This window comes from Dryobates pubescens, chromosome 5 (genome assembly GCF_014839835.1).
Source record: "Dryobates pubescens isolate bDryPub1 chromosome 5, bDryPub1.pri, whole genome shotgun sequence".
In the NCBI taxonomy this organism is placed as follows: domain Eukaryota; kingdom Metazoa; phylum Chordata; class Aves; order Piciformes; family Picidae; genus Dryobates; species Dryobates pubescens.
In genome coordinates this window covers 25,427,456-25,454,522 of record NC_071616.1, presented here as the reverse complement: position 1 = coordinate 25,454,522, position 27,067 = coordinate 25,427,456, and the positions used below count along the sequence as shown (strand labels likewise).

Below are 27,067 nucleotides of genomic sequence, written 5' to 3'. Positions count from 1 at the left end.
TGCTGCCGTTTAAGTCACAGCAGTCTGAAGGCAAAGCTGCTGTATTCACTGGAATCTGGATATGGCGTTACAAATTACACCATGGTAAGACACTCATGTCTATATATGGTTCACTCTATTCTCCTTGTTGTAAATAAGAATAATTTAATTAATTGTGACTAATTAAGGAGCCAGTGGCAAGTATGGGTTCCAAAATTCAACTGAGATGGAGGTGACTTTGGGTCTGAGACTAGCTCTGTTGAAACTGCTGGCATGGTCTTGCTTGCTTAGTACATTGTGACTTGTAGTGACCAGCAAGGACTAAGGAGAAGGACCCGTTGTTATGTTGGCTGAGTGTGACTCTCTCAAGGACCATGTTTTCTGGGAGCCTGGTGGCAATCTAGGCAGGAGGTTGCTGTGGCCCTGGGCAACTGCTTCTCCTCACAGCTCCGAAAGTGAAAGTGGCACATGACGCATGGTAGCCCAGGCAGATAGGCATCATCCAGCCATAGGACTACACTGGAGATTATTTTCACCCGTTCTGCTTCTACATGGCAAGGCTAGTCCGGTGTACTTGCCTTTTTCCAGTGCAGTTCTGTCCTGTCCTCCCCATCTGTGAATCTGAAGCAGAGTGAGCATCACTGGGCAGGTCTGGAAGAGGTAGGCAGTGCTGCTGCTACTGCTAGTCTGTGCCTCTTGCACCAGCTGGAGGATTAGACAGGCTGGAGCAAGCTCAATCCCTCAGATGCTGGTGTCAGATATAAAGAAGCTGCCTTAACTTACCTTAGAAAAAAAGGGGTGGAGAAGTATTTGCTGTGTAAGTACATGAGCAAAGGCAGAGCTGCTCTCCAGGTACCTTGCATAACAAAGCCACAGCAACTGATGGATGATCTTGATTTTATAAATTTTCAGTAATATAAGTAAAATAATGTTTAGTTGTTCTGGGCTGAATGTATTGTTTCAGTAATAGAATATAGCAAGCTACATAATAAAAAACCCATACTTTATTATGAATTTTCTCACTTTGTTCTTTATGGAGACATCTGCCATCATCATTGCTCCCTCTGTAAATGTTGTGAAGCATTCTCAGGCTCTTTCCCACAGCCTAGAGGAGGTCTGTGGGCTACCTGGAGTCTGTGCAAAGTGACTGATAAAACAATCTGGCATCCATAGGCTTTAGTGTATAGTGGGGGATGCATCTGCCTTGGAATTCTTTCTGAAACCCACATATCATAAAAGATTGAAAACTGATGCTGTAATCTACCCAGATCCTCTTAATACTTACAGTAACATGCTCCCTTACATTAAAAAGATGATGGTGATGGGATCAAGTGGGTTTGGGCTTGCAACATTTGGTGTAATATGCAAGTGGTATAATTTATCACAGTAGAAGTGCAGATTTAGCAGTGTCCAGAAACTTCTGGTGTGTTTATGTGCAAACAAGGCATTACTGAGGGGGAAAAAAAAGTAAAAAATATATTGTATATGCAAGAGAGGGGAGAAAGGGGATTTGTGTGCAAAGAGGGTTACCGCTTGATATTGCACTGCCAAAAATTATTTAACACAGCTTGGGCCAAGGAAGGGAGCTGTATATAAATATATATGGGTTTAAAGTTAATGAGATGCTCATGAACTTAATAGCTTTTCAGGACATAAATCCTAACAGCTTTATGCAGGCCTAATGTTCACTATCTGCTCGTTGGATATCCCTCTTACGTTTGAAGGTCTCCCATCACCAAAACTTGGAGGATTCCTTTTTCCTTTTTATAAAAGAGCTCTTTTTTTTCTCTGTCACAAGAAAAGTGACTGGGAAGTCAGGAGGGTGGGAGTTGAACTCCTGATCCATATTGACGTGTCATCTCAACAGTCTTTGCCAGTGGCATTTCTTGCAGGTGAAAGGTGTGTTTTGGCATGAATCTGGCATGTGTATATTAGTCACAAATATGCAAGCAAGAGGTGAAGAACTGATGAATTTCTGTTAATCTACAGGACAAAAATAGTTCAATATTAGTGCTACGCAAAATAAGGGCTATTTACATTGATACTGAAATGCATACACGGATTCCCCTTTCCCGCTTTCTTTGTGACTGATGAAGGAAAGAGATTTTCTGTGTGTTTTGCACCATGTATTCTGGGACTTCTAAGTGCATCAGTCAGTCTGGGTATTAGGCATCAGCTGGATTAACGTAATTGATTTCTTCAGTTTACCTAACATAGCTTTTGGTTCAAGGTCTGGTTGCTTCCAGTTTTAAACGTGTAACTGAGCTGTGAATGTCACATTTATTTTGTCAGTGGGATGTAAAATACTGGTAAGTTTTCATGTAAATGTGCAAGGCTTCGCTTGCCAATAGGTACATAAAATAAATTGAGCATTCAGACTGTTGGACAGTTTCTATAACGTTTGTGTGAAACAAGTTATTCCTCAGGGCCTAATATTTTTGTATAAAACAGATTATCAGTTCAAAACAGCAGCATACCAGAGTTTTTTAAACCTATGAACACATCATACATGCCAGCTTTAATTTACCAGGCAGATTGCATTCAAAGGATTAGCAGATCTCTTATAAAACATATGTTGCGAATAGTTCTGATAATTTCTGTTGGTTTAGATATTTTTGCTAGTGAATGGCAAACTCAGTGGCTTTTTTTTTCCTGATTTTGCTGTTTTTACTCTCCAGTGAACAGAGTATTTGCCAAGCCCGGGCTTCAGTTATGGTCTATGACGATACCAGTAAGAAATGGGTGCCAATCAAACCTGGACAGCAGGGATTCAGCAGAATCAACATATACCACAACACGGCCACGAACACCTTCAGGGTAGTTGGAGTTAAACTGCAAGATCAACAAGTGAGTAACTGTATTCAGTTTCCTGTAAATTAACCTTTGATCTCATTTGATACTGTCAGTTCTATACTTCATGCAGTCTAGCAACATTTCCTGCTCCCTGCAAGGTGCCTACAAGTCTGTTTACTCCAACCCTTCAAACTTTGTGTAATTTATTTTAAAAAAATGGCAGTCATTCTGCACTTCCATCTCACAAAGTGTGATTGTTAAATTGTTGTGATAAGTAATTAGTTCATCCTAGGTGCACACCATGATCTGATTTACAGCAGCCTAAGTCCTCTGGAGCTCCTTGGGTATTAAAGGAGCTATATGAGATTTAGATGACCAGAACTGGGATCCGACCCCCTTCAGCCACCAAATCACAGTGCTCAGCCCTAGGCCACCATGGCATGGCTGTGGGCAGCCTGGCTCATGGGTGTGCCAGGTAGTGCCTTCCATCAGAAGCTCCGTAACCAAATGTCGTGTTTAGGTCATAAATTAAAAAAATATATACTCAAGTGGAGTAGCAGTGCTGTACCTGAGGACCATTTGCATTTTAAAGCAGAAATTTCAGACTTGGGGATTCCCTCTGTGTTGGCATGAGGCCAGCATGGCAGTTGCAACCCAACCTGTCTGGGCTGCCTGCCTCCCATGCTCACCTTGAGCCCTCAACTTGGCAGAAGACTCAGAAAAACGTGGGAAATTGATCTCCTGTTGGTTCAGAGAGCAGTGTTGCCTCCTGGGAAGGTGTGGTGAGCACTGCTGCCAGTGTGAGATGGGCAGGGGCCTGGCAAGGAAGGCCAAATCAGAAAGCAACAGGTGTGGCACCATCACCTCTCAACTGCCAGAAATGTTGACTTGTCCAATTTGCTTATGGAAATGCAGATGATGTCCCTCAGCTGTAATGATGCTTAGGCCAAATGGAAGGGTTAGTCAGGCTGGTTACTGGAAGTGTTAGGGACTTTGCTTCACTGTCCATATATGCAGTCATCATTTTGAAAAAGGAAAAGCAGAATAGAAGTAGGGAGGTAGAGTTTTTTAGCTCCTTGCAGTGCACTTTTGAAACATTTGATGTATCTTCTGCCATGGTCTTCGGACTCCTCAGTAGAGCAAAGGCAATATATTAATGTAATTCCATTTCAAAAATAGAAAATATTCTAGAAAATAAGTGAAATACAGCAGCTTCTTAGTCAGTTGTGAAACTAAGTATTGCTTCCTAACAAGCTGTGCTGGCTGTTTATTTTACATAGCCAGCAGGTGAATGTAAAAGATTTTCATGTAACCAGAATCTGACATGGGTTGGAATAGTTGGTGTAAAACAAGCAAAAGTTATAAAGGCTACATATATACATGAGACTATGTACCAGAGGTCTGTCTTAATTGGAGTACACAATTGACAGAATAGAATATATTAAAAAGTCAAATCTTGAGCTGTACTTTAAACGTGTTTTGCATTAACTGTAACATCGCTTGCAAATGTTCCTGCTTACAAGGAGTCTATGTGACATCTAAAAATCATCTCAGTTCAGCAGGAAACAGATAGAAAAAATATATTTTTCTAGGGTTTACAGACTAAAAGTCCTTCCTCAAACAAACAAAAAAGGACCTCAGTCACTTCATCTGTCTAAAAGAGAGTATTCAACTTAAATATGATTAGAGTAGCAGTAAATTGAAGACAGCACAGCAGAGTAGTATTAAAATGAACATTCTGAAAGTCTCAAGATTCAGAATTTAATATGTTTTATATATCTCACATGGTATCATAAGCTTGTTAGGCTTGCTAAGTGTTTGCATTTAATGAGAACAGAAATTAATTTCTGTAAAAATAATTCTCTGTACAAGCTATTTCATGCTTGTTCTCAGGTTGTGCTAAATCACACTGGAAGTAAGGTTTGAGTAAAGCAGTTACTTTGCCAAGAAAGCTATATTTTTCTGAAAAGGACCAATCTGCAGCTAACACTGGATTTGGCGTATAATGAAGCTGATTTCTGAGAGTCAAGCAAACAGTTTAAAATACATAACACAACAATACCACAAAGGAACAGTATAATTTTTATTACATACTGCTTGGCAAGGTGTAGACTAGAATAATCTTCATGACTTCACCTCTGCCCGCCTCTAGTGTTTCCCTTTTAATTTTTGTTGGTTTATATTACATGTCTCATCTCTTTCTTTACTTTTCATCCTCTTTCTTTGCTTTTCATCCTCTTTCTTTTTTTCATGTATCTTCTTCTGTAGACTTACAGTTTTGGCTTTATCTAGCTGCCTGTTTTCTAGCTCTTAACTGGATCATGTGCTGAGAGTTTATAGTACTGTCTTCTCATTCTGTTTACCTCATCTGTGTTAATCTTCTTCACTAGCTGACGGCGTGTAAAACATCCACCACAAAGAAATGTGGGTTTTAGAGTGGCAGAACTTCAGCACCATTCTCACCACCAGGAAGTGGTCACCTGACCTATTGTTCTCCTTATGTGTCTGGCTGATGTGCTCATTGTGTGCTTGCGTGCAGCAGCAGCAGCGCCAGTGGTGCATGAATTCCAGTTTCTGCTCTGCACAGACATGCACATTTGCGTAGACTCACGCTGGCATGAGTGGTAATCTTCTGAAAACCAGAAGACTTTTTGATGTTTTGAAGTAGCCACAGAGGCCAGAACTGTTTTGAAGCTAAGGCGAGAACAGTGTTACAATCACTTGACATCATGAACTTTGATGTTTCCTTGCAGCTTTAATTTTCTTGAAGCCCAATACTTGCAAGCAAACAGATTATTCCCATGTTGCAGCTTGCCAGTTGTAACCTAGCCTGCTGTAAAGGTGAAGTGTATTAACTTCAGTCACCACACAAGAGGTTCACAAAGCTAAAAATGCGCAAGGGTCCATCTCTTTGGTTTAGCTCTTGAGTAGTAGCTCTCCAACTCCAAACTTCGGAGCCAAATCAACAGAGGGTTTAAATATAATGACTTTACAGCAAGTGATTTCAGCTCAGCGTGATCTCATCACCAAAAGGCATGTGCTAAATAAATAGATGGGGAGGAGGGTGCAAGTCAAAACTGAATCACATCTCCTGAGGGTTTGATGTATTGACATGGCTAAGAAGGGAACATAAAAACAGGGCCTCAGGAAAGGTGGGACATTTTGCATTTGAGCCTAAGCCAAAACTGGAATGGGGACAGTATTCTTGGGATATAAACTAAACCACATTCTTTGAAAAATAAAGGAACCAATTAATCATCACTGTAACTTACTAGAAGTTGTTCAGGTTTGGGCCTGTTTACAGAAATAAGGAATCTGACCTCAGCTGTAGCATTTTTTAGTTGCTGTGCCATATCCTCCCTGGTTTAGCAGTTGTATGAGTGCTCCCCATGAGAGAAATCTGAGCACTGACAGTGCCACAGTCTGTTACCCAAACTGAAAACCAACTTCTGAACTGTTTCATGCTCTGGAGAAGCAACAAATGTCTTGTTCTGGTTGAATAAGCACCAGTATGTGTGGTAAGACTTGTGTGGGAGCTCTTCTCATCATCTTGCTTGTAGTTACACCTCAGATGTGGTCCTGAGGCCCCCTCAATCCCTTCTAGCCCCATTCCTGTGAGTCTTGTCAACAACCACTGTCTTCACTACTGACAACATATAACTCAGCAGCCTACAGACTGCAGTCAGAGGAAAGGGCTTCTTGGTTTTGATCTTTTTAATAAATCACAAAATCCCCTGCCTGCCCCAGGATGCCTACACCCATCCTCTTTTTTTTCTGTATTCTGGAAACATTAGCCAAAGGAGATAAGTGAAACTGACTATTTTGTGTTTCATTTCCTATTTTGAAATTGTTTTGAGCTTGATACAACATGTGTAGATATTCTGATTATTGAAGAAGGTCAACATTTAAAATCTTTCTTTATTCAAATGAAGGGATCAAACCCTCAGATTCTCTGAGTTCCTTGAGTTGATATTTAGGGAAAGCAAATTTTACTTCTATGAGATTGTTTTTGGCATAAGTTTTTACACTATGCAACTACACTAACCCTCTGGTGCTTTTTTGACTTTAATAGTGCTTTCCTTAACATCATGCACCAAGATCCCTCTTCCTATTCCTGCATAGCAGTGCCCAGCCCACCTAATGTACAGATGAGCCATACAAACCAGTTTCATGAAGGATTTTCCATTGTGAGATTGTTCTGGCTTTTGGTAAAACTCCAGCCAAAATATCTCCATTTGTAGAGACAATCTCAAATATTCAAACCACGTTTGCTGTATTTGAATATTGAACTTTAGAATTTCCCTGCTCATAATTTTAATTTTCTGTGTCTGTGGTGTTCCCGTCTGTTCCTGGCCTGTGTGGGCTGATGAAGAGAGAGCTTCCATTTCCTACATCTTCTCTGTTTTCAACTGCACTGTGCCTGTTTATGAGAATAATTATGATCCCTTCTGTTGTCATTTTGTTTCTTAGATTTGTGTGACAACAGAGTGCCATTGTCAGACCGCAGATGGGTATCTCAGGGGTGCTGTCTCTGCCACAGGTTCTTCTGGCTTATTAATGGTGCAGCAAACACTTCTGCCTTTCCATCTCCACCTAGAGCAGCTTGTGCTTTTAGCATTGGATGTTTCTGATCAGATCTCAGGTGTACTGTGTAGCTTGGTGCCCTCCACATTCCCTGCCCAAGGACAAATGGGGTATTGTATTTAGCACATTAAATTAAAACATACAGGAACACTCTTCTGCTGCAGTCACCCCATACTTGGAATTTATACAATGTACAGGTGGGAGAGGAAGTATTTTCTTGTGTGGTTTTATCATTGCCTATCTGATTCTAGAGAAGAAACTTTCTTAACATAAGAAGCTAGTGGTGATCAGTCACGTGAGTGGAGAAACGCAAAGCTAGTGCAATGTTTGGATTTATCTTCTGTAGGGCAGGTTTAGTGCCAAGAGTTCTTTCTGACTCATTTTCTGACAATTGTGTATGATCATCCCCCAAAGGATGGCAACTGCTGGCACTGTCTCGTCACATCTGTCTGCAAGATCTACATGATCTGCACAGCTGTATCCTGCAGAAGTGCTTTAGTGTGATTTTTACCCCGAGGCTCAATGGAGCTTTTGTAAATCTAACCCCAAGGTGTGCGTCTTCTGTCATCAAAACACACACTGCCTTACCGTGCAGCCTTCTAGGAGCTGCCTATGAATTGCCTTTACCAATGTAAAGCTTTACCAAAGGACTGGGTTTTATCCCACTGAAAAAAAGAACTATTTTTAATCTTCATTCCTTTCTTTCAAATCACAGGTAGTCATTAATTACTCCATTGTGAAAGGACTGAAGTACAATCAAGCAACACCTACCTTTCATCAATGGCGCGATGCACGGCAGGTCTATGGCTTGAATTTTGCAAGCAAAGAGGAGGCTACCACGTTCTCCAATGCAATGCTGTTTGCTCTGAACATCATGAACTCACAAGATGGAGGTAAATTCGCAGCTATTCTGCTCTTCGGTATTCTGTGACATTATACAGTGTTTGTTACGAGTCACGTAGTGAAGATGTGTTGGAGAGTGTGTCATTATGAAACATTATAATAAAAAATGTTCATCTCTGGTAGACAGCCTATAGATCAGCATTTGCTGTGGTGTGAACTGTACAGTTCTTCAGTGTTTTTTTCTCTAATTCCTTGTCATGCATTAACTTGTGGTAGGAAATAAATGGTTATTTGGGAAAGCCTCTATAGGCAAGTAAAGCCACAGATTTATGTGGATCTATACATGCATTACGTGATATGTAGGATGGCAGAAAGTGACTTTAAATAAACAGAAGGCAGAATGGAATTAACAACATTTTATGAGGTAGAGCACAGAGCTGGTATTTCCCGTGTGCTGGGTGTCAGCTACAGCTGTTTGCTCTTAGGTCCTGGCTTTCAAAAAGAGAAGTGTGTGGTGTCTTGGTTATTTCGTAGGGTACAATGGGAAGGCTTGTACTCTGGACTTTCATGTTATTCCTAAGTACTGTATTGCCTGCAGTTGAACTCTGTGGTGAATTTTACTGTTCTGTGACATTACGATTGCATTAGCTTGATGAGAGCCCAAAACAAAGTCCTAGTTTCTAAATGGAATACAGATTTTGATCTGCAGTATCTGGATGAAGTACTGCCCTCACATGCCTATGGCCTCTCTGCAGCTCCTGGGCTGGGAACAGAAAGCAGTCCTTGTGTGGTGGCTTTTCTCCTACAAAATACACACCACAGCCCTGTTTTCCTTTTGAAAACACAGTGAGTCAAGGCTTACATCACTTGCTGCCATAAGGTTTCACTGCATTGTTACCTGGTAATGGACAGCAGCTCTGCAGAGAGAGGTTGTCTCTTGGCAGTTTTCAGTATACAAATATGCCCTACTGAAAGGTGTAGTTGCGATATAAAAAACTTATTTTTCCTTTTGCTATTTCCACTCATCCTGTTACACTGACAAAGGCAAAAGTCATCGCAAATAATGTATTCAATTCTGAGATTCATTTGAAGTACTGAGGAGTGAATTCTGCCTTCTTCAGCTGCAACTTTTTCAGTTCTGGTTTTTCCATGACAGAATATTTCAGGAAGAAATCTGACCAACACTTAGCAGTCCTCAACTCATGCAAGTTTGATGAGTATAGATATTTTTGGCTGCTCATACATGCTTAGCCCTTGTAGACTACCAGATAGACTCCAAAATTAGGATACTTTGACTATGGTCTTGATGCAGCGGTTGGTTTAATGTCTGTGACAAGTCTGCCTTTCTTCTGAAAGTTGTTCGGTTTGGTTTGGTTTTATTTTGTTTCCATCTGACTCTTCCCATCAAAGGGAGTGGGGCTTTTGTAGGATTTTGAGGTTGTTCAATGGAGGTACCTTGTGGAAACACAAGTCTCAAGATGAGAATTTATTGCTCATAGACTAAACTGAAAGAAACCTTAAGGTTACTTTAATTATGTTAAGTACTTCTAGCAAAGTACAGGAATTTTTTGAAATGTATTTTTGAGCACTTTTAAAACCTCTTAGATTTCTGGGAAGTTTATGAATATATGGCAAATAATGATTTTCAGTTTGGTGGGTATTCTTTTTATTCATTTACTTAGCACACCAAAGTGTGTTAGATACTTTCCAGACATAAGATCCAGCTCACACGGAAGAGCTTGCATTTAAAGCTTGTAGTTGTCACACAGATAGATATGAATCAGGTCACAGCTGAAAAAAATTTCCAAGTTTCTAGAGGAAAAACCCACAATCTGGTAAATATTCAGGCTTCAACAACCACTTTAATGCATGAAGTATTAAAATTTTCAAAGATCACCAGTTGTCCCCTTCTTTACAGCTGAACTTGTCAAAAATTGAGATTTGGTTTAAAGGGAATTTGTGGGGCGTTTGCCCCAAAAAAATCTTCTGATTTGATGAAATACATTTTAAAAATATTAATTATAAAAGATATTTTTAATAAAAATATTTCTGTAAGTATTTCCATTCAAAAGTTTTATTACCTACGAAATCGTGATAGATTATATTGGGAACTTTTATATCATTGTAAGTTTCCCAGTTATTGCCATGATCCTCAGCATGTGAGTTGACAGCAAAGGTACATAATAGATATAAGGTATAAAGTGGTGTGGTTTTTTTTCAGACGTGCTTTTCTAGACTCATATAGTGCTTAAGCTTTTGTGGGTATGAATTACTGCAAACAGGAATTCACACAAGCACACATAACCATGTATCTTTCCAGGTACAGCCACTGCCTGCATTCTCCATCCATTCTGCTGCCTGCATGCTGCATTAGCATTTGCTTTTTCATAGAGAAAAATCATTAAGGAAAAATGTATTTATTGAATCTATGCATCCAGGTATTAAAGTTGCTCATGGGATTATGGAGATGGATGAAAGCTTTAAGGAATGCATTTGTAGGTACTGTGAATGTATGTGTTTATATAGTTGATACACAGTCTAGCTTCCATGACTGCTTCTCCCTTCACTCTACCGCCCACTTTCATAGACTAAAATTAATCATGGTAGACTACAACAGAAAACCTGAGACTACCTCATATCTTCAGCAGATGTGGAGTCAGGGTACTGTAACATTTGGGAAAATGACTAGTCTGGGTTGCAAAGTTGTGTGGGTTTTTGAATGGTGCATTAGCTGAACTAGGTAAAAAAAATTATAGCAGTCTTTGTTTTGGGGAGTTAGAAATCATTTTTAGGCAGTGCTGACTTTGAAATGAATGAATCACTTCAAATGAATACACATCTATGAACTGGTATTGAGAATTACTGGACTGCCCCACTTTTCATGAGAGAGGTGCTGATCAGTCTATGTCGATTGCATGGGCCACTAGTGAAAACTAAGCCAAGTGCTTTATTAAATGCCTATGGTTAAATGGGCTGAATCAGATTCTACATCCAGGCTGTGTTAACCAAGATCATCCCTAGGGAGGGATTATTCACAGGGGTCTTGACATTCCAGTTTGAGAAAGCTGGGAGAAAAGCATTAGTCTAAACTTGCTGCCTAGCTGTATTTCTGCAGTGGATGAACTCTTAGTTTTATCCACAGGAAGAGGTGGTCATCTTATGCATGACCAAATTCTCAGTGAGATTCAGTACTGTGATGGGAGCCTCTCCCAGTGCACATCCTCAGGGTGGGGTGAAGCAAGTCTTGCAGTGCAGGGGCTGAACACATACTCAACTCAGTCTTGTGCTTTGTAAGGAAGATAATGATCATGTTAAGAGTAATCTGAAATGAGATAAAATAAGACTAAAAAAATAATACAAATGTGTACCATCCTTCCTTCAGAGGCTGACAGTTGCCTCACTGAATCACAGTGGCTTACCTGCCAGCTTGTTTATATGCCTAATTACTTTGATTTCCTTATATGTTTCTTTAATCTCTTCTTTACAATGAAAAAAGATGAAGGTTTGGTTCTCAGCCAGCCTGCAAAATGAGAGCAAATAATAACATTGACTTGCTCATCACCAATCTCTTGCTTACATGTTTTTAAAGATATCATTTAGGAAGACCATTAGTGTGACAAATTACTTCCCATTAAATTGTTTTTCTTTCATGAGTGTCCACTTTGGGAAGCCAGACAATTTGCTGGCATAAGCTAGCTGATGCAAGGAGTGTCACCAGCCTACCTTGTCACCTGCTGCCAAGTTTCACTGGGGACAGAGCATTACCCCTTCCTATCCAGAGCAGCATGACACAGTTACTAGAGCAAGACACAAGGTGAGCATAGCAGTAAGCTAAAATGGCAAGTTCTTCACTGTTGTAATTTTGTAAGAAAGATGGTGGTACCTGTGGTGAAGGTAAATCTTTCTGCAGGGCTAATGGAGCATGTACACTGAGTGTTTCTCTCAGTGGGTGGTTACACCTCCCTGAGAAAGGGAATGAGACTACTTTCTCTCCTTTCTTGCTCCCCAAATCACTAAGAGCAGGCAAAGAATGGCTTCATTTCTTTCCTTCTTTAGATGCTTACTTTAGATCCTGTCCTTGCTTCCATGCTGATCCCCGACAGTGCCTGTATGTTTCTATGCTGCAGAAGGTGGCAGTGGCTGTGTGGCTTGGTGTGACCAACTCCAAGGGCATCTTGGGCTTAAAGACTTGGTACCTCTTGCAGAAGAATTGAGAGTCTGATCTATGCAGCCTAATGGTCAATAACAGAGAATACAACATACTGTGGATTTCTGCTTTTCTTTTGGTATCTTTGTCCTGGGGACTTGGATAGTTATTGTTGACTTACAGTTCAATAAAGTCATATTTCTAAGCATAAACACCATGTGCTGGTAAGCTTTATGCAGCATGCAGAATTAGTCACAGTTGAAGATATCAGCTGTCTTATCTGACTAAGAATGGAAAGGCTGGAAAATAGTATTATATAGTAAGGGAGAGTTTTGAACAACATAACTAATGCCTTATTTATTCTTTTTTAATTCTAAGAAAGCCATTTTCTTGTTCTGACTGTAAGTGGCTTACAGACCACGTGGTACAAATGTTTGTGGGTCACAGACAGAGGGTGCAGAGTTCAGCCACGTCTTCCAGCATGGAACAGACACAGCTTTAACTCTGAAGGGAGGATGTTGTGTCAGAAGGATTGCTCCTTACTCCTGTTCTTCTAATTAGCAGATCTGCTGGCTTTTCCTTTCCACCACTGTGAATTATTTGACAAGTATTTCTCCAGCCCCTTTCCCATAAGTTGGATTTGGTGAAGTTCTTCAGAGTTTGAGATCTTTTTCTACTCCTTCAGTCATTCTGCTCTTATCCTTGTCCCAGAGTGTATCTCTATACTACTGGGAAAAAGACCTAGGAGGGGGCTTTCAGCTCTCCAAAATAAGAGGAGAACAGAAGAATAAAACATTGATTCATCCAATAGCAGACAAACTGTCAGTATGTAGCACACATTTTCTCCTGGTTAGATGTCCTAAGTATTTGCAAGGTTTCTGTCAGTGCAAGGTGTGTGTGAAGATTATGGTGTGCTGCATTTTTTTTAATACAGAATTTTGTAATGTTATATTCAGTTCATTTTCTCATTAGAATTTTTCAAGCTAGTCCCACATCTCCTGATATTTCAGTGGCACTGAAGTGTAACTGCTGGAAAAGCCAGCCAGCTGCATTCATCTCCTACAATGCAGTAACTGTTTTATATGATAATATTGCCCCAAGACTTCCCAGCACCACAGAGGACACAGTGTGGGAGGACAAAAAACTGCATCTTCATTACAGTACTGCATAATACATAAAATAACTCATCAATAATGGAGGGGACCTACCACAGAACACAATGCCCACTTACAACCAGCTGGTTCCAAAACTATGCTGGTGTAAAGAGATCCATGCCCTGTGCAAGGCCCTTTGCGTACGGCTCTGCAGACTCATTTCCCGTGCTATCAAGTGTGCTGCTGCAGGTTATAAACCACTAAGACAGTGTATTTGTGGTGGTTTAGCACACTTTTAAGTGTGCTAATATCATTTAAAGACTCATGTAACATCATTGTGTGTAGACACTACAGGGCTGCAGGTCTTTTAACCAAATCATCCCAGAAGTGGCTCTTATTTATAATGTAGGCATAGAGAATTTGTAAATAACAAACTTTTAAACCTCCTAGTGTAAATATGATCCATTTGGTCAGACACCTCATGCTAGCCGAAACAGCACCCCACAGGCAGTGATTAACTGAGTGCCTGTTAAAAATACCAAAAGCTTTTTCTTCTTTAAAAATCAAAGGTTTCCTAGGGGAATAAGTCTTTCTGTAGTAACATTTTTCAAAAGCACTAGAGAAAGGTTTAGTTTCACAGTTTTTCCAGCATCATGCTTACTCCAGTTTCAATATAAACTGTAGTCACCCAGAAATGCTCTGAGGGCAGTTTCTAATCTAACTTGCTGTATTTTGTAAGTCAGTGAAGAGGGAGGGAAAATTCAAGTAAAATGATGAGATTTTTCCTTTCATCTGCCGTATTACTTTATTACTGAAACTGGTCCAGAAAAATCTACCCAGCATAAATAATCTTTTAGTATACTGCTAAATATTATAGGAATAAATGTCTTCCTCTGCAAACTGGACAAATGAACTGTCACTCAGCAAACTAGGTGTGAATTTATTTTCTTGAGCAACCAGTGAAGACCTGTGCCACACCACATGTTCAGCAGATCCCATCTCTGACTGACATTTGTGAGCAGGAGTCCCTTGTGACCCCAGATGAAAAACATCTTCTGTAGTAGCATTCACATCTTGCTCTCAGAGCTCTTTATTACTATGCTGATGCAGGTGAAAATCCTCATGTGAACCCACTGCTTGTGGTTCTGGAACAACCAACCATTTCTTTTCAAGTTTCCCCTGCTTGCAAAATTGTTCTTGTACCCTCTTCTCAGGTTAACCTTGATTTCCTGAGATGCTCTATATGATGTATCTAAGAACCTGGGTACGCTTCATAAGTCAAGTTCACATGGAAAGGAACACGTTTAAAACCATAAATCAAAGAAGTTGGCCCAGCAAAAAGAAGCAATAAGTAAAACTGGTTAATCTTCTGTTTTAGTTTGGCTCTAGCTGGCTGGAGAACAGGAGTTGAATTGCTTCATTCATGAATAGATAACCTGGGATTGCAGACTCCTTTCAGTGTTATGAGTGTAAATATCATTGCTGTTATTCATCTGTCAGGAAGTATCAAACTGTTATTTAATTATTCTGCTCTATAGAAGTAGACATCAATTTTTGCCTAGTTTTTCAGTCCCCCAGATGGTAGAGATCCATGGCAGAAAGTCTTTCAGGGCAGTGAAATGTTGTCCCAGTGTTATGCTAATAAGAACCCATGGCATGTTGCTTGTGTGTGTCTTAGCCACTTTTCTGCAGGACTCTATTATATCCCTGATTAGAACAGCAACAGTGCCAGAGCCGCTGTTGCACATCTCGAACAACAAAAGGTGCCTCTGCTCTTCGAAGAGCATAACAAAACTAACAGCTCTTGAGTCTCGCACTGATCTTTTGCTGTGCTGAGTCGTTCTGCACTAAATGGAAACCACTTCAGGAAGGAAACTGTTGGGGGAGAAAACTGTTGAGAGATTTAAGAGATACTTACATTGAAAGCAGACTTCGCCTAGTGAGATTCCCTAGGACCATTGCCCTCATACACTTGTGCATTGCCCTCAAACTGGTGCAAACTGGAAAAGTTCCCTGAGCTCAGCAGTTGGAGATACAATGTGGCTTTTTCACAAGACTATGATGAGTGGCAGAAGAATGTATTAGCTTAGAAAAAGAAAAAAAGAAATTAATCAAAATTTAAGAAGTCCAGTAATTTATGTGCAAGTAGTGTAGGCCAGATTTAGGCTAGTATTCATTTGCACGCCATTTCTAGGGTGTTTGCTTACTAAATATACCTCTTCATCTGGTGATGGCTCCTTTTGTGGTGTTAACTTGGACTAGCCACAGCAGTGAGCGGATCTCAGCCTGGAGCCACCAGATGCCATGATTCACAAGCAGCTCCATGTCCTCCTCTGCTTGCTCTCCTCTCCCCAGAGACATGGCAAGAGAAGGATTACCTGCCATGAGCCTAGGCCAGCAGTGCCCTGCAGGCACCCTCAGTATGCATCTCCTCATGTGGGCTCAGTCCTGACTCTGTGCCTTGGGCTCTGTACAGGCAATGGGCAAAGGGCTGGACTTACACCCCAGTCTGCCACATGATCTCCTGCATAAGCCATCAGCCTGTGCTTGGAGTCCATAGCTGTTCAAAAATCTGAAGCACATGAAGAGCAAATGGCTTTTTGTGATGAGAACAGTGTTTTTCTCTTTACTTTTCCCAGTGGTGTATGTGACATATCGAATCTCAGTGCATTTTGTTTTGCTCAGCAGTACTGGTTTATGGGACATATGATATCTTTCTGTCAAAGAGAAGTTGCTCCTTGGAGGAGATTTGATTTAAAACAAACAAATAACAAAAAAACCCTTTCAGTTTTGTGTTCATTTTCTGTCATTCTTAAAGTGCTTTGATATTTGGTGTCCCAGAGTAGTTCCCGAAATAACATGACTTCATTTGTATTGGAACAAGAATTGCTTTTTTAGGGCAATTTGTCTTTCTTTTGAGACCTTGCATGAGTTAGAGGTGCTGTAATTCTGCACAGAACAATGCTCTTTTTACCTCTGTGCATACACTGACATCTCACCCCACTCTTCAGACTGATTCATGCTACCTTTAAATGTTGTAATAGTTCATAATTTACAGATTTACAGATTCACAGATTGCATTGGATTGGAAGGGGCTCTCAAAGGTCATCTTGTCCACCCCTCCTGCAGTGAGCAGGGATACCTCCAACTAGGTCAGGCTGCCCAGGGACACATCAAGTCTGATCTTGAATGTCTCCAGAGATGGGGCCTCAACCACATCTCTGAGCAACCTGCTCCAATGTTTTATCACTCTCATTGTAAAGAACGTCTTCCTTATGACCAACCCTGCTTCAGTTTAAAACGATTGCCCCATGTCCTATCCCTGCATGCCCTTCTAAACAGTCCCTCCTCAGCCTTCCTGCTGTAGAAGGTCCAAGTCCCTCTTGTGTTGGGGCCCCCAGAGCCTGACACAGTACTCCAGGTGAGGTCTCATCAGAGCAGAGTGGCAGAATGATATCATATGTGTGATTAATTTGAGATGTGATACACAAATGTGTAGGGATTAAGACAGATTTGGATTATTAGTTGCTGAGCTGGCAAGAAATTTACTTTGTTTTTTATTTAGTAGACTCTGGATTCCCAGCTAAGACCCAGATCTTTTAATAGTTTGCTCTTACGCAGTAGCCCGTGCACTCCCCTAGCTGTGATCCACTTCTTGTATGTGTGCTCACACGAGTAATAATTGTGTGACCACGATCCCCCTGTGTGATCCTTCTATGGGATTAGAAATGTAGGCATCTATAGTGCAGGGGTTTGTACTGGTCTGGGCTGTCTGTGTGCTCAGGGAACAGTAGCAGATGCTCCTAGGACAGTCAGTTACATATTTGAGGTGTCTCTACCAAGCATCTCTAGGCAAAATTCAGCCTATTTTTCCTCTCTTTTTCTGTCACTGACTGTAAAGGACCCTAAGAATCCTCTCCAATTCATGACAATATTGCTATGATCCTCTCACAAACTTTCTGATTGATAGATTAATTATTTGTAATTATGCTGTAATTAATTGTTTGCTACAATAATAATTAAATCTCTGATTTAATAATAGTAAATTAGGGGCCTGGAAACTAATGCATGTAAGCTGTATTTTTAGTGGCTCCATGTGGATTTCCCTGGGATAGTTAATGAGAATTTGCAGCATATTTGTTGTGTGTGTCCATATGTGTATGTTTATATGAGCAATGTACATCAGATGATTACCTCTTCTCCAGCTGCCTGAGCTCTGATGGTCTTTGTACATGTAAAATTTTGAATTTTATACCAGAAATGAACTTGGGGAGAAGTTCACACATACATATATAGCACTCAGGAATAGGTTGCTGGGCTGAGAGAATTTTTCACAATAAATCTAATAGTTATTTGAAATTTGTTTCTAAATTCTGCTTTCATTATGTGCCATTGTTCACTGTGTGAACACATTCACTAAAAATGTGTTCACAGTATCTAGGACCAGAGCACTGAGTGGGGACAGTCAGTGGTTTGGCTGAGGAGGTAGGGCACAGCACTGCAGCCCTCTTTGACAGCATGCTCAGCTAAAGGGAAAATCTGCTGCTTAATTCCAACCACTGAGTGAATCACCATATGCTGCTGCCAGCAAAGCATGTAGAGCAGCTTCTGCTGCTAGCTGGTAATCCCCATGGAGCTCACACAAAGTCTATTAATTGCCTTTGTAGATGACTCCATGCAGTCATCCAGCATCTTATCTTCACCAAGGAAGGGTGAAGCTCTAGATGGTGTGTCATTCCACAAGCAGAATCTCAGAACCTTATGGCAATGCCTCTTGTAATTTCTCCAGTTAATCTTAGTGAAGCAATACAGACGAAAGCAGAATTCATTTAACTGAACTTCAGCCACATAAATGCTAGGGATCTAGTCTACAATAACTGTGTAGTTTCCTTTCCACCCCACAGAGTGAAAACAGCTCACCTCAAGGTGATGAGTGTGGATGCAGTCCTGTGCTGCCTGGTCATGGCTCAACAAGCTGCATAGGTCCTGTGACACAGCAAGGAGTGAACCACAGCTGCGATAAAATGGAACAATCTTGGGCTGTCATGCAACTTAGGAAGGAAATAATCTGCTAGCAGGTGATTCTAGTTCATGGAGAGCCTCACCTTTGCCCTTGTACGTGCTCAGCTGCACAGTTGAGGAGAAGGCAGCATGATTCAGGTCTTGAAGGTGCATTTTAAAGTGTTCTCTAATTCTAATGTTAAAGAAAACAAACTGCAAAGAAATCACCATCAATCTGATTTGCATGGATTGTTTTATCTGTTGGTCTTGATTAGTATTCTGAAGCACTCTATCGAAAACATCAGTTTAATTCCATTTCCTCTGCTGCTGGTTCCCAGGGACTCCCTCTGGTGGTTAGTGCAGCCGTGAAAAGCGCTGTGTACGTCTTCATCTGTGCAGTACAGCACGGTATTAGAGGTGGATAATGCGGGCACAGCAATGTCAGTGAGAAAGATACAGGGGAAATAAGCCTATTTCATTCCCTAAATGGAAGGAAAATAGCAGTAATTACTTAATGTACTGATTTTGCTCTATTTTGATGCAAGCCTATCCTCTCTGCTAAGGAAGATAATTCTTAAATAAGCCCATTTCTCCAATACTGACCAAGTCTTGCTTGAAAGATCCACCTTGTGCTCTTTATCCCAGGATCTCACTGAGGTGATAGTTTGGTGTCTAAGAAATTCAAGGCTGGTCCCTTAGCTCTCTGTTCTGATCGGTGGGATACAAGGGTTGTGTGGTGGACGATGGCAACATTTCCTTCACTGGCACAAGTACATGCTCAGCACTTGCAGTTTCCCCCAATGTAAATGTGTGAGGAATCATCCTCCTCTATGTGTCTGCAAAATGGTGCTTCATTTCTTCACTTGATTCTGAAACGGTGAACAGTGCATCTGCTGTAGTTATCAGTGTTGTTTAACCAAATGCTTCTGAATCTTCTGAGAAAGCACCTCTGACCATCAGACTGGAAGGTGTTGGCTAGAAACTAGTCCTTATATATGGGCCATGGAGCTACTATTTCATAGACAGTAGGACTGATACCCTCTGAGGGAGACTTCAGTTCAGTGTGCTCAGTTTACTGTAACTGCAGGCTTAACCTCCTGCCATGCTGCTTTGGTGCTCTTCTTTACCATCTCCGGAGTGTTCCTCCTGAGTGCCTCCTAAGTCTTCCTTTCTTATTATGTCTGTCTCCCCTCCTTCTTTATGGAGACAGCAGAAAAAAAATCAGCATTTCCATAGATAAGAATATGTACTAGTATCTTAAGCAATGACCAGCTCCAAAGGCATGTCCACCTAGCCTGAAGTTATGCACTGCATGCTCTGATCCACCACTGCTCCTAGTCTGAAGGTTCAGTAAGAGAGGGGAATATGCACAAATAAAGGCACACATGAAAGAACTCTTTCTGTACTAATGACATCTTAATGAAGCAATATGATTAACCAAATTTAGTACTTCATAAAAACGGGTACCCAGGTTATGGGAAAGGTAAGTTCTCTTTCACCTCTGTGTAGGAAGATTGCAAATTTCAGGTCAATTATTATTACAGAGGCCTCGTGTGCCACAACCAGACAACAGTACATAGGGGGTTGCATTTTAATACATAATCAGTGGATCTATCACTCTTTAACAACAAGGACATGACTTTATTTTACTCAGAAGACCATGCATAATTCAATATATGGAAGTCTTTTTATTCTGATCTTATGCAAGACTCAGAGGATATGAGCCAAGGAAATTACTGATTTAATTTTTTCACAGTTTCTAGTGGTGTTCTGCAAACTGGCAGAATGATGCTGGGAGGAACTTGGGAGGCAGCTGGCTTAAAGGTACTTTCCAAAAACATGCCCCCTCTATCAGCTGCAAGGATTAAACAGAGGGCAGAGCTGTAAAACTGTCACACATGGAGGCAGTGAGCTTCTAAAGTACTGGCCAGGAGACAATGCAAGAGAGACAATCCCAATGTGTTTTGTAAAGCAGAAAGTTTAGGATCAGTTATTTGTATGGGTGACAATGAGCTATGATTTATCATCTGCAAATATTCTCCTGTATACTGTTGTCTAAGCAAATTAATGTAAATACTGGGAGAAGAGTAGGGCCTCTTGATTTGACATTCAAATCTTGTTTCTCTTGGAAGAGTGTGAGGGATAGGAATGGGTGAGGTGGGAGGAAGCCAACCATAACAACACTGGGGGAGACAGTGTCAAAGGCTTTACTGAAGTCCACGTAAACAACACGCACAGCCTTTCCTTCATCCGCTAAGGGAGTCACCTTGTTGTAGAGGAAGATCAGGTCCATCAAGCAGGACCTGCCCTTCATGGACCCATGCTGATTGTTGCCCTGCACATGCCACATAATGGCACTCAAGATGATTTGCTTTGTGACCTTCCATGGTATCAAGGTCAGACTGGCAGGTTTGTAGATCCCGGAGTTCTCCTTACAGCTGTTCTTGTAGAAGGGAGGCGCAGTTGTTCAAATTCATGTCTAAAGGCGCTACTTGGCTGTCTGCTAGGAGGAGGAACAACTCATTGACCGAGGAGTACCTCAGCTTTTTTCACACTTCTAAAAATAAACACATAGTCAGAAGTCATTGGGATTATCACTTCTTTTGAATGCTTGAACTCACTAAAAGCAAATTGTTCACTGTTGTGAAGAAATGGTACATTTTCTGCCAGAAAAATGTGTGGCAGAGCAGGGAGCAGGACTGCAGCTACCTACATGCCAGTCTGGTGCTTTGTGGACAGGAGCAGCAGGACATTCAGAAGGTTGAATAATGTCAGAAATCCATTTGAATATGGATTGTCCTGACATTGAATGGAGTTCATTTCTAAGGCTTTTTAGTTTATGGGGTATTTGTTTTTAGTTCTTTCAGCATAGCATAAGCAACCAGTATTGGCATCCACAATAGAAATGACTCTGCACATTTGGATCTGGTTGCTTAAGTTCCCCTGTCTCATTTACAAATACATGTCTTTCCATTTCACTTCTCAAAGTGCTTTGCCAGCAAATCTTACGGGATCCTTGCTAAATGCAAAAGAAAACACTTTGAATCAGCAGAACAGCAAGGCTGAAAAGAAACAGAGAAACAGCCTTTCAGTGTCCTCCAGAGCCTGCCAAATCACTAAGTGCTGATGATAACTAACAAAGGTGGCACATCTTATGCAGAGGCTGGCAAGAGTCAGCAGGCACAAATGGGAGAGGCACCCTTCAGCTGGGAGGAAGGGAGGGATGGATGAATGGATGGACAGATGGATGGAACCAAAGGGTAATGGCAGCACATGATCTGCTCCATGCAGTGCTCTGGAGACAAGTGGATGAAGTGTGTGGACAGGTCTCAGGATCTGTAGTGGACGCGGGAGGCCCTGGGTGAACGCTTGGTCCCTGTAGAGTCAGCAGCAAAACTCCTTACTCAGATAAACAAGGAATTCACTCCTAGATTGTGAAAGAAAGAATTGTTTGAGAAATGTAACAAAGGTGAGGATTCAAAGGGAAGCATGCTCTATACTTTCTGTTGATTGTTTCATTCCTCATCTTTTTATTTAGGCTTCAGGAATAAAGCTTAAAAAATAAACAGGGATAAATTGGTCTTTAGGAGAGCTGGCATTTGGTTCTGGTTTTGGGTTTGGGGTTGGTTTTTTTGGTGGGTTGGTTGGGTTTTTTTCTAGCTATCTGTTGTAACATTCCTGTAAACCCAAAATAGCAGCATTTTTTATACAGTTACTGTAATGATTTTCTTACAGATGAGATTGCCCCTGGGTGGCTTTTCATTGTTTCATCAGCCTGAGAGTGCAACCCCCAAGTGTCTTCTTTTTGCTTGTCAGAGTTTACTGGCATGGCCAGAATTTGGCCAGCTAGGGTTGTGTTCTATATATTTCTTGTCTTAGATCACATTGTTTTGCAGTTAGATCTTTCATCACCACTATAATTTTAAATAATGTCTTCCCTGACACTGCAAATGGTGCAGAAAGTTGTAGGCAGAAGGCCATTGAATTGAGCTGTTAGGGTTGGGGGCAGGGGCAGGTTGGTCAGCAAGCCTTAATACACAAGGAGACTATTTTTGCAGTGATACATTGAGAAACCATTGCTAAAACCTCAACAGTGCAGAGAAGTGTTCTTGGTCATGCCGCAAAGGTCAGCATTAACATGTTGGGCACATCAATGGGAGCTGAGTATGCAAGTGCTGCTCTGAAGTATGTTTTATAGGCAGGTTTTGCCAGGTGGGTCACTTCCACAGCTTATATTCATTCTAATTTCTCTTTGGCTTTAGAAGTTAAGTTACAGATAGAGCAGCAAACAATCTGTGTGTTTCTTCCGGAGCATTCTTGAGGTGTATCAGGTCTGGGGAACTCACCGAGAGATCTAAACCAGGTATGAGGTGGGTGCTTAAGTCACCATTTCATCAACATTGGGAAAATCTTTTCAAGGATTTTTGAGATCCTTGGAAGGTAACCAAAACATTTTTCCCAGCAACATATTACATGTGGTAATACTTTTTATTTCACACAGTCTCAAGCTGCGCCAGGGGAGGTTTAGACTCGAGGTGAGGAGAAGGTTCTTCACTGAGTGAGTCATTGGAATGGGCTGCCCAGGGAGGTGGTGGAGTCACTGTCCCTGGAGGTATTCAAGAGGAGATTGGACATGACACTTGGTGCCATGGTCTAGTCGTGAGGTCTGTCGAGACAGGTTGGACTTGATGATCCTTGGGGTCTCTTCCAACCTTAGTTATACTGTGATACTGTGATACTGTGAAATCAATATGGAACTTCCTGAAATGATGAAGTATGGGTTTGGTTTTTTTTAATTACCTTTAGTTTCACTGTATTTTTCAAATATTCATTGTACTGCAGTTGGTATATGAAGGCAGCAACAAAATCCCGGCTTCTCTGTTCAAACTAAAGAGAAATTCAAGCTAAACACTCTTTAGCATTTCCATTTGAAATAGTAAATTTCAAGGTAAAAATGAAATAGTAAAATTTAAGGTAAATTGTAAAGCCCCCAAAAGACTGTTTTGCTTGAAAAGCTGAAATTAAACGTTTTGATGTTTTTAAAGAAAAGGTGTGTCTTTTATTCCAAGTCACAGAATCACAGAAATGTTCAGGTAGGAATAGACCCTCGGGATCACCAAGTCCAACTGATAACCCTACTCTACAGGGTTCACCCCTAAACCATATCCCCAAGCACCACATCCAAACAAACTTTAAACAGGGCTGATGACTCAACCACCTTTCTGGGCAGCCTATTCCTAAGTCTGACCACTCTTGCCATGAAAAAATTTTCCTAACGTCCAGTCTAAACCTACCCAGTCACAGCTTGAGGCTGTTCCCTCTTGTTCTATCACTAATTACCTGGGAGAAGAGACCAGCACCAGCCTCTCCATGATGTTCTTTCAGGTAGTTGTAGAGAGCAATGAGGTCTCCCCTCAGCCCCCTCTTTTTCAAACTAAACAGCCCCAGCTCCTTCAGCCATTCTTCCTAAGATTTATTCTCCAAGTCAAGCCCCCATACATTTCTGTGAAAATTCACAAATTATCCTTAACTTAACATTTGAATTAAACCACAGAATTTTACCATAAAATTATGTTTTTTCCCCACTGGTGCACTAGAAACAGTACTGCAGTAATGTTTCCTGGTCAGCAGTATCTTGAATTACTGGATTTGTCATTATTTTTATTATGGGTTACTTTTAGCATTAATATTCATTTGCTACCAATGTGAGAACAGTAGCTATTTAAACAAAACTGCAAAACATATTGTCAGCTTTCACACTACATAAATTAAACCAGTATTTTCTCATATTACTTGAGAAACAGACATAGGAGGAGAGTGTTTGGGGTTTTTATCATATAAAATGATTCTGAAAGTGTCCTTTTTTTTTTTTTCCCCATTGGTGGTTTTGAGGAGAAACTTTGCTAACATAAATTAAGGAAATGTATATGGAAAATCAGGAGGAAATCAGTAGAAAGTTGTGTAAGCTGTCCTTGCCTCCTAGCTGTGCCTGCACATGACTGCCCAGGACTGTCACTGCTTCTGGTCTCCTTGTTGCTGGGTGCAGCATGGAGGTAAATGCATAATTTTTAGCGATTACTTCCAGGGCTGCTTGTGTTGTTTTCCCCTTAAAAGTGGTTGTGCTAATCATTTGGTTTATAAGTTTCATTTTCCATGTTCTGCAGCACTTGGAAAGGAATGGTGGTGCCCTGGGGTTCTGTTCATATGTGCTTTAAAATCAGATGGTTTGGGTTGTTTCTTTTTCAGTTTAATGCTGGTTACAGAATTTTCAATTTTTCTTCTTGGGATTTCCTGACCATGTTTCAGTCTTCTGACTGAACTCAGTGAATACAGAAGTTACAGTTAAATATTAGTCTCTCATTTTTTCAGCTAGAGTGTGTTTTTCCCCTCATGCAACTCCTGTGAGCATTTAAGGATGAGCTGTAGTTGCTGGGGCTTCTGCCATCATGACCCAAGCTGTTTGGGGTTTCTCCTTTTCATTGGGTTGACCGACAGAGCTGGCTGGCCTGAGCACATTTCTACCAATCCTTTTTCTTCCTGTCAGTGACAGAAAGTTTGTCCAGTGCTTTTATGTCAGTGTTCTGTTCATGTTACTTTTTGTGGGGTTTGGTGGTGGTGGTGGTTGGTTGTTTCTTTTAAGAGCAAAGCCCAGAGTCTTTGGCTTGAAACTCTCTCGAAAAGAGGGCTAACAGCTGCACCGTGTGGGCTTGGAATGCCCTGCAGAGACTAAGGAAAGAAGTCCGTTGTCTTGATGCTTTCATTACCTAATTTTCAGAAGTTATTGGCAGGGATTTGTCTTCTTAGAATAGATCTTTATTTTGGGATGGTATAGAAAGGGCATGTTTACAATGACAGCTCTGTAGAGGGAGTATTATTAAAAGGATTTATATTCATTTGCATGTCAGATGGAGGTCCTATACCATTCACCATGTGAATTAAGCACAGATAACAGAGAGTTATGGGCTTTCATGATGGATTTCTATGTTGAACTACAGTGAAATCTTAATAATATAATAATGAAAATCTTAATAATGGAATCAGATGGAAGTGCCCACTCCCATGCATTAATATCCTTTTGTATTTGAAACAGATATAAAAATGGATATCACATTGTATGCATAAATAATGCATTTTATTCACGTGGATTTATATTTCACAGAAATGAAAGGTCATTCTAAGTGAATAGGGAAGGAAGTTTACAATTGGTAAGACAAAGCAGGGTTGCATATCCTTACTGTTACTGGTCCCCTCAAGGAATGGGGCTTCATCTGCTGCGACTGAGGCAGCAGTCACTTTGCACCCAGATGCCAGTACTGCATCTCACCACCACATTTATGGCATGCAAACAGTGTGACAGTACCTTGGCAGAACCAGTGGTTTATGAGACTTGAGGTATGGTGAGGAGACAAAAGAGCTGTCATCCCAACTCTGAGCAGGGCAGGTCTGGAGGCCGTTGAGGCAGCTGTGCTGTCCCTTCTGGCACCTCACAGGTCTGTAGCAGCAAGGTGGGTTTGGACATTTGGATCACATTCTTGGCCTTGATGCCCTGCCCAGCCCCTGTAAGATGCGATCACCAGTACCAGGAGTGTGCAAAATTTTGTGTTCCAGAAAATCTGTGCTACACCAACCCAATATGCCTATGTACACCAATTTGAGTCACAGCATCATAGAATGTTTTGAGTGGCAAGGGACCATGGAAGACAATCTGATGCAACTGCCCTGCCCTGGGCAGGTACACCAAACACTGGAACAGGGTGTCCAGGGAAGTGGTTGAGTCACCATCCCTGAAGGTATTTAAAAGGCATGTAGACGTGGTGTACTTACAAACATGATTTAGTGGTAGACTTTGCAGTGTTAGGTTATGGTTGAGCTTGATGATCTTAAGAGTCTTTTCCAACCTGAATGATCTTTCACTAGCTTCTGATCTTTCACTAGCTCAGGCCATCCCATCCTACCCGACCTTGAACATTTCCACTAACGAGCTATCCATAACTACTGCAGGCAACTTGTTCCAGTACTATGTCAGTGCTATAACATGCCTGGTGCAAGTGCTAGTTTGTAGGCATCACACCTTTCTTCCAGGTGCAGGGTGAAACCAACTTCCTCATCCACTTCATGGTATTCCAGTGAGAGGTTACGTCTCACCAGTAAAATGTGCTAGTTAGAGAAGGAAATAAAATGCTCCAGCATGCCCACATGTGAGTGACTGTAGGGTTTATAAACACAGACAGGGCTTTTTTGGTTCTGACTGGTGATAGTAAGAGACTCTTGTGCCTTCATTACATCACAAGATCTAGATTTAAAGTGCCAATGCATCACTTAGACAGAAATAAAACTGCATTTTCTTTTTTAATGTGTGAACTTTGCTGCTGTGTATTGTAAATCCTGCAGGTCTGTTTCTCCTACATGCCATTCTCACACTGCACTGCCTTTTTACAGTCATTTCTGGTTTGCAAGTTTGGTGGAAGCTAAATCCATTGATTTTATCAAATGCTATCTATTCCTGTTGAAGACTGGGAGTAATACATGAAATGATCATGGGATGGATTTTTCTGAATGGCTTATTTTAATGCTGCTTGCATGAGAGGCTTTCTCTACTCACTCACTCCGCTGACCTCTCTGGTCA

The 27,067-nt window shown here is 41.0% G+C and overlaps 1 protein-coding gene across 7 annotated transcripts in view; it reads left to right on the top strand.

Annotated features, from left to right (window-relative positions):
• The window catches only part of EVL (Enah/Vasp-like), a 142,212-nt gene that overhangs the window by 73,232 nt on the left and 41,913 nt on the right, over positions 1-27,067 (top strand). For all 7 annotated transcript variants that reach the window (XM_054161849.1, XM_054161850.1, XM_054161851.1 and 4 more), the window contains exons 2-3: positions 2,658-2,826; positions 8,072-8,249. In XM_054161849.1, the coding sequence (XP_054017824.1) occupies positions 2,658-2,826; positions 8,072-8,249 (347 nt within the window). The remainder of the gene's footprint in view (positions 1-2,657; positions 2,827-8,071; positions 8,250-27,067) is intronic.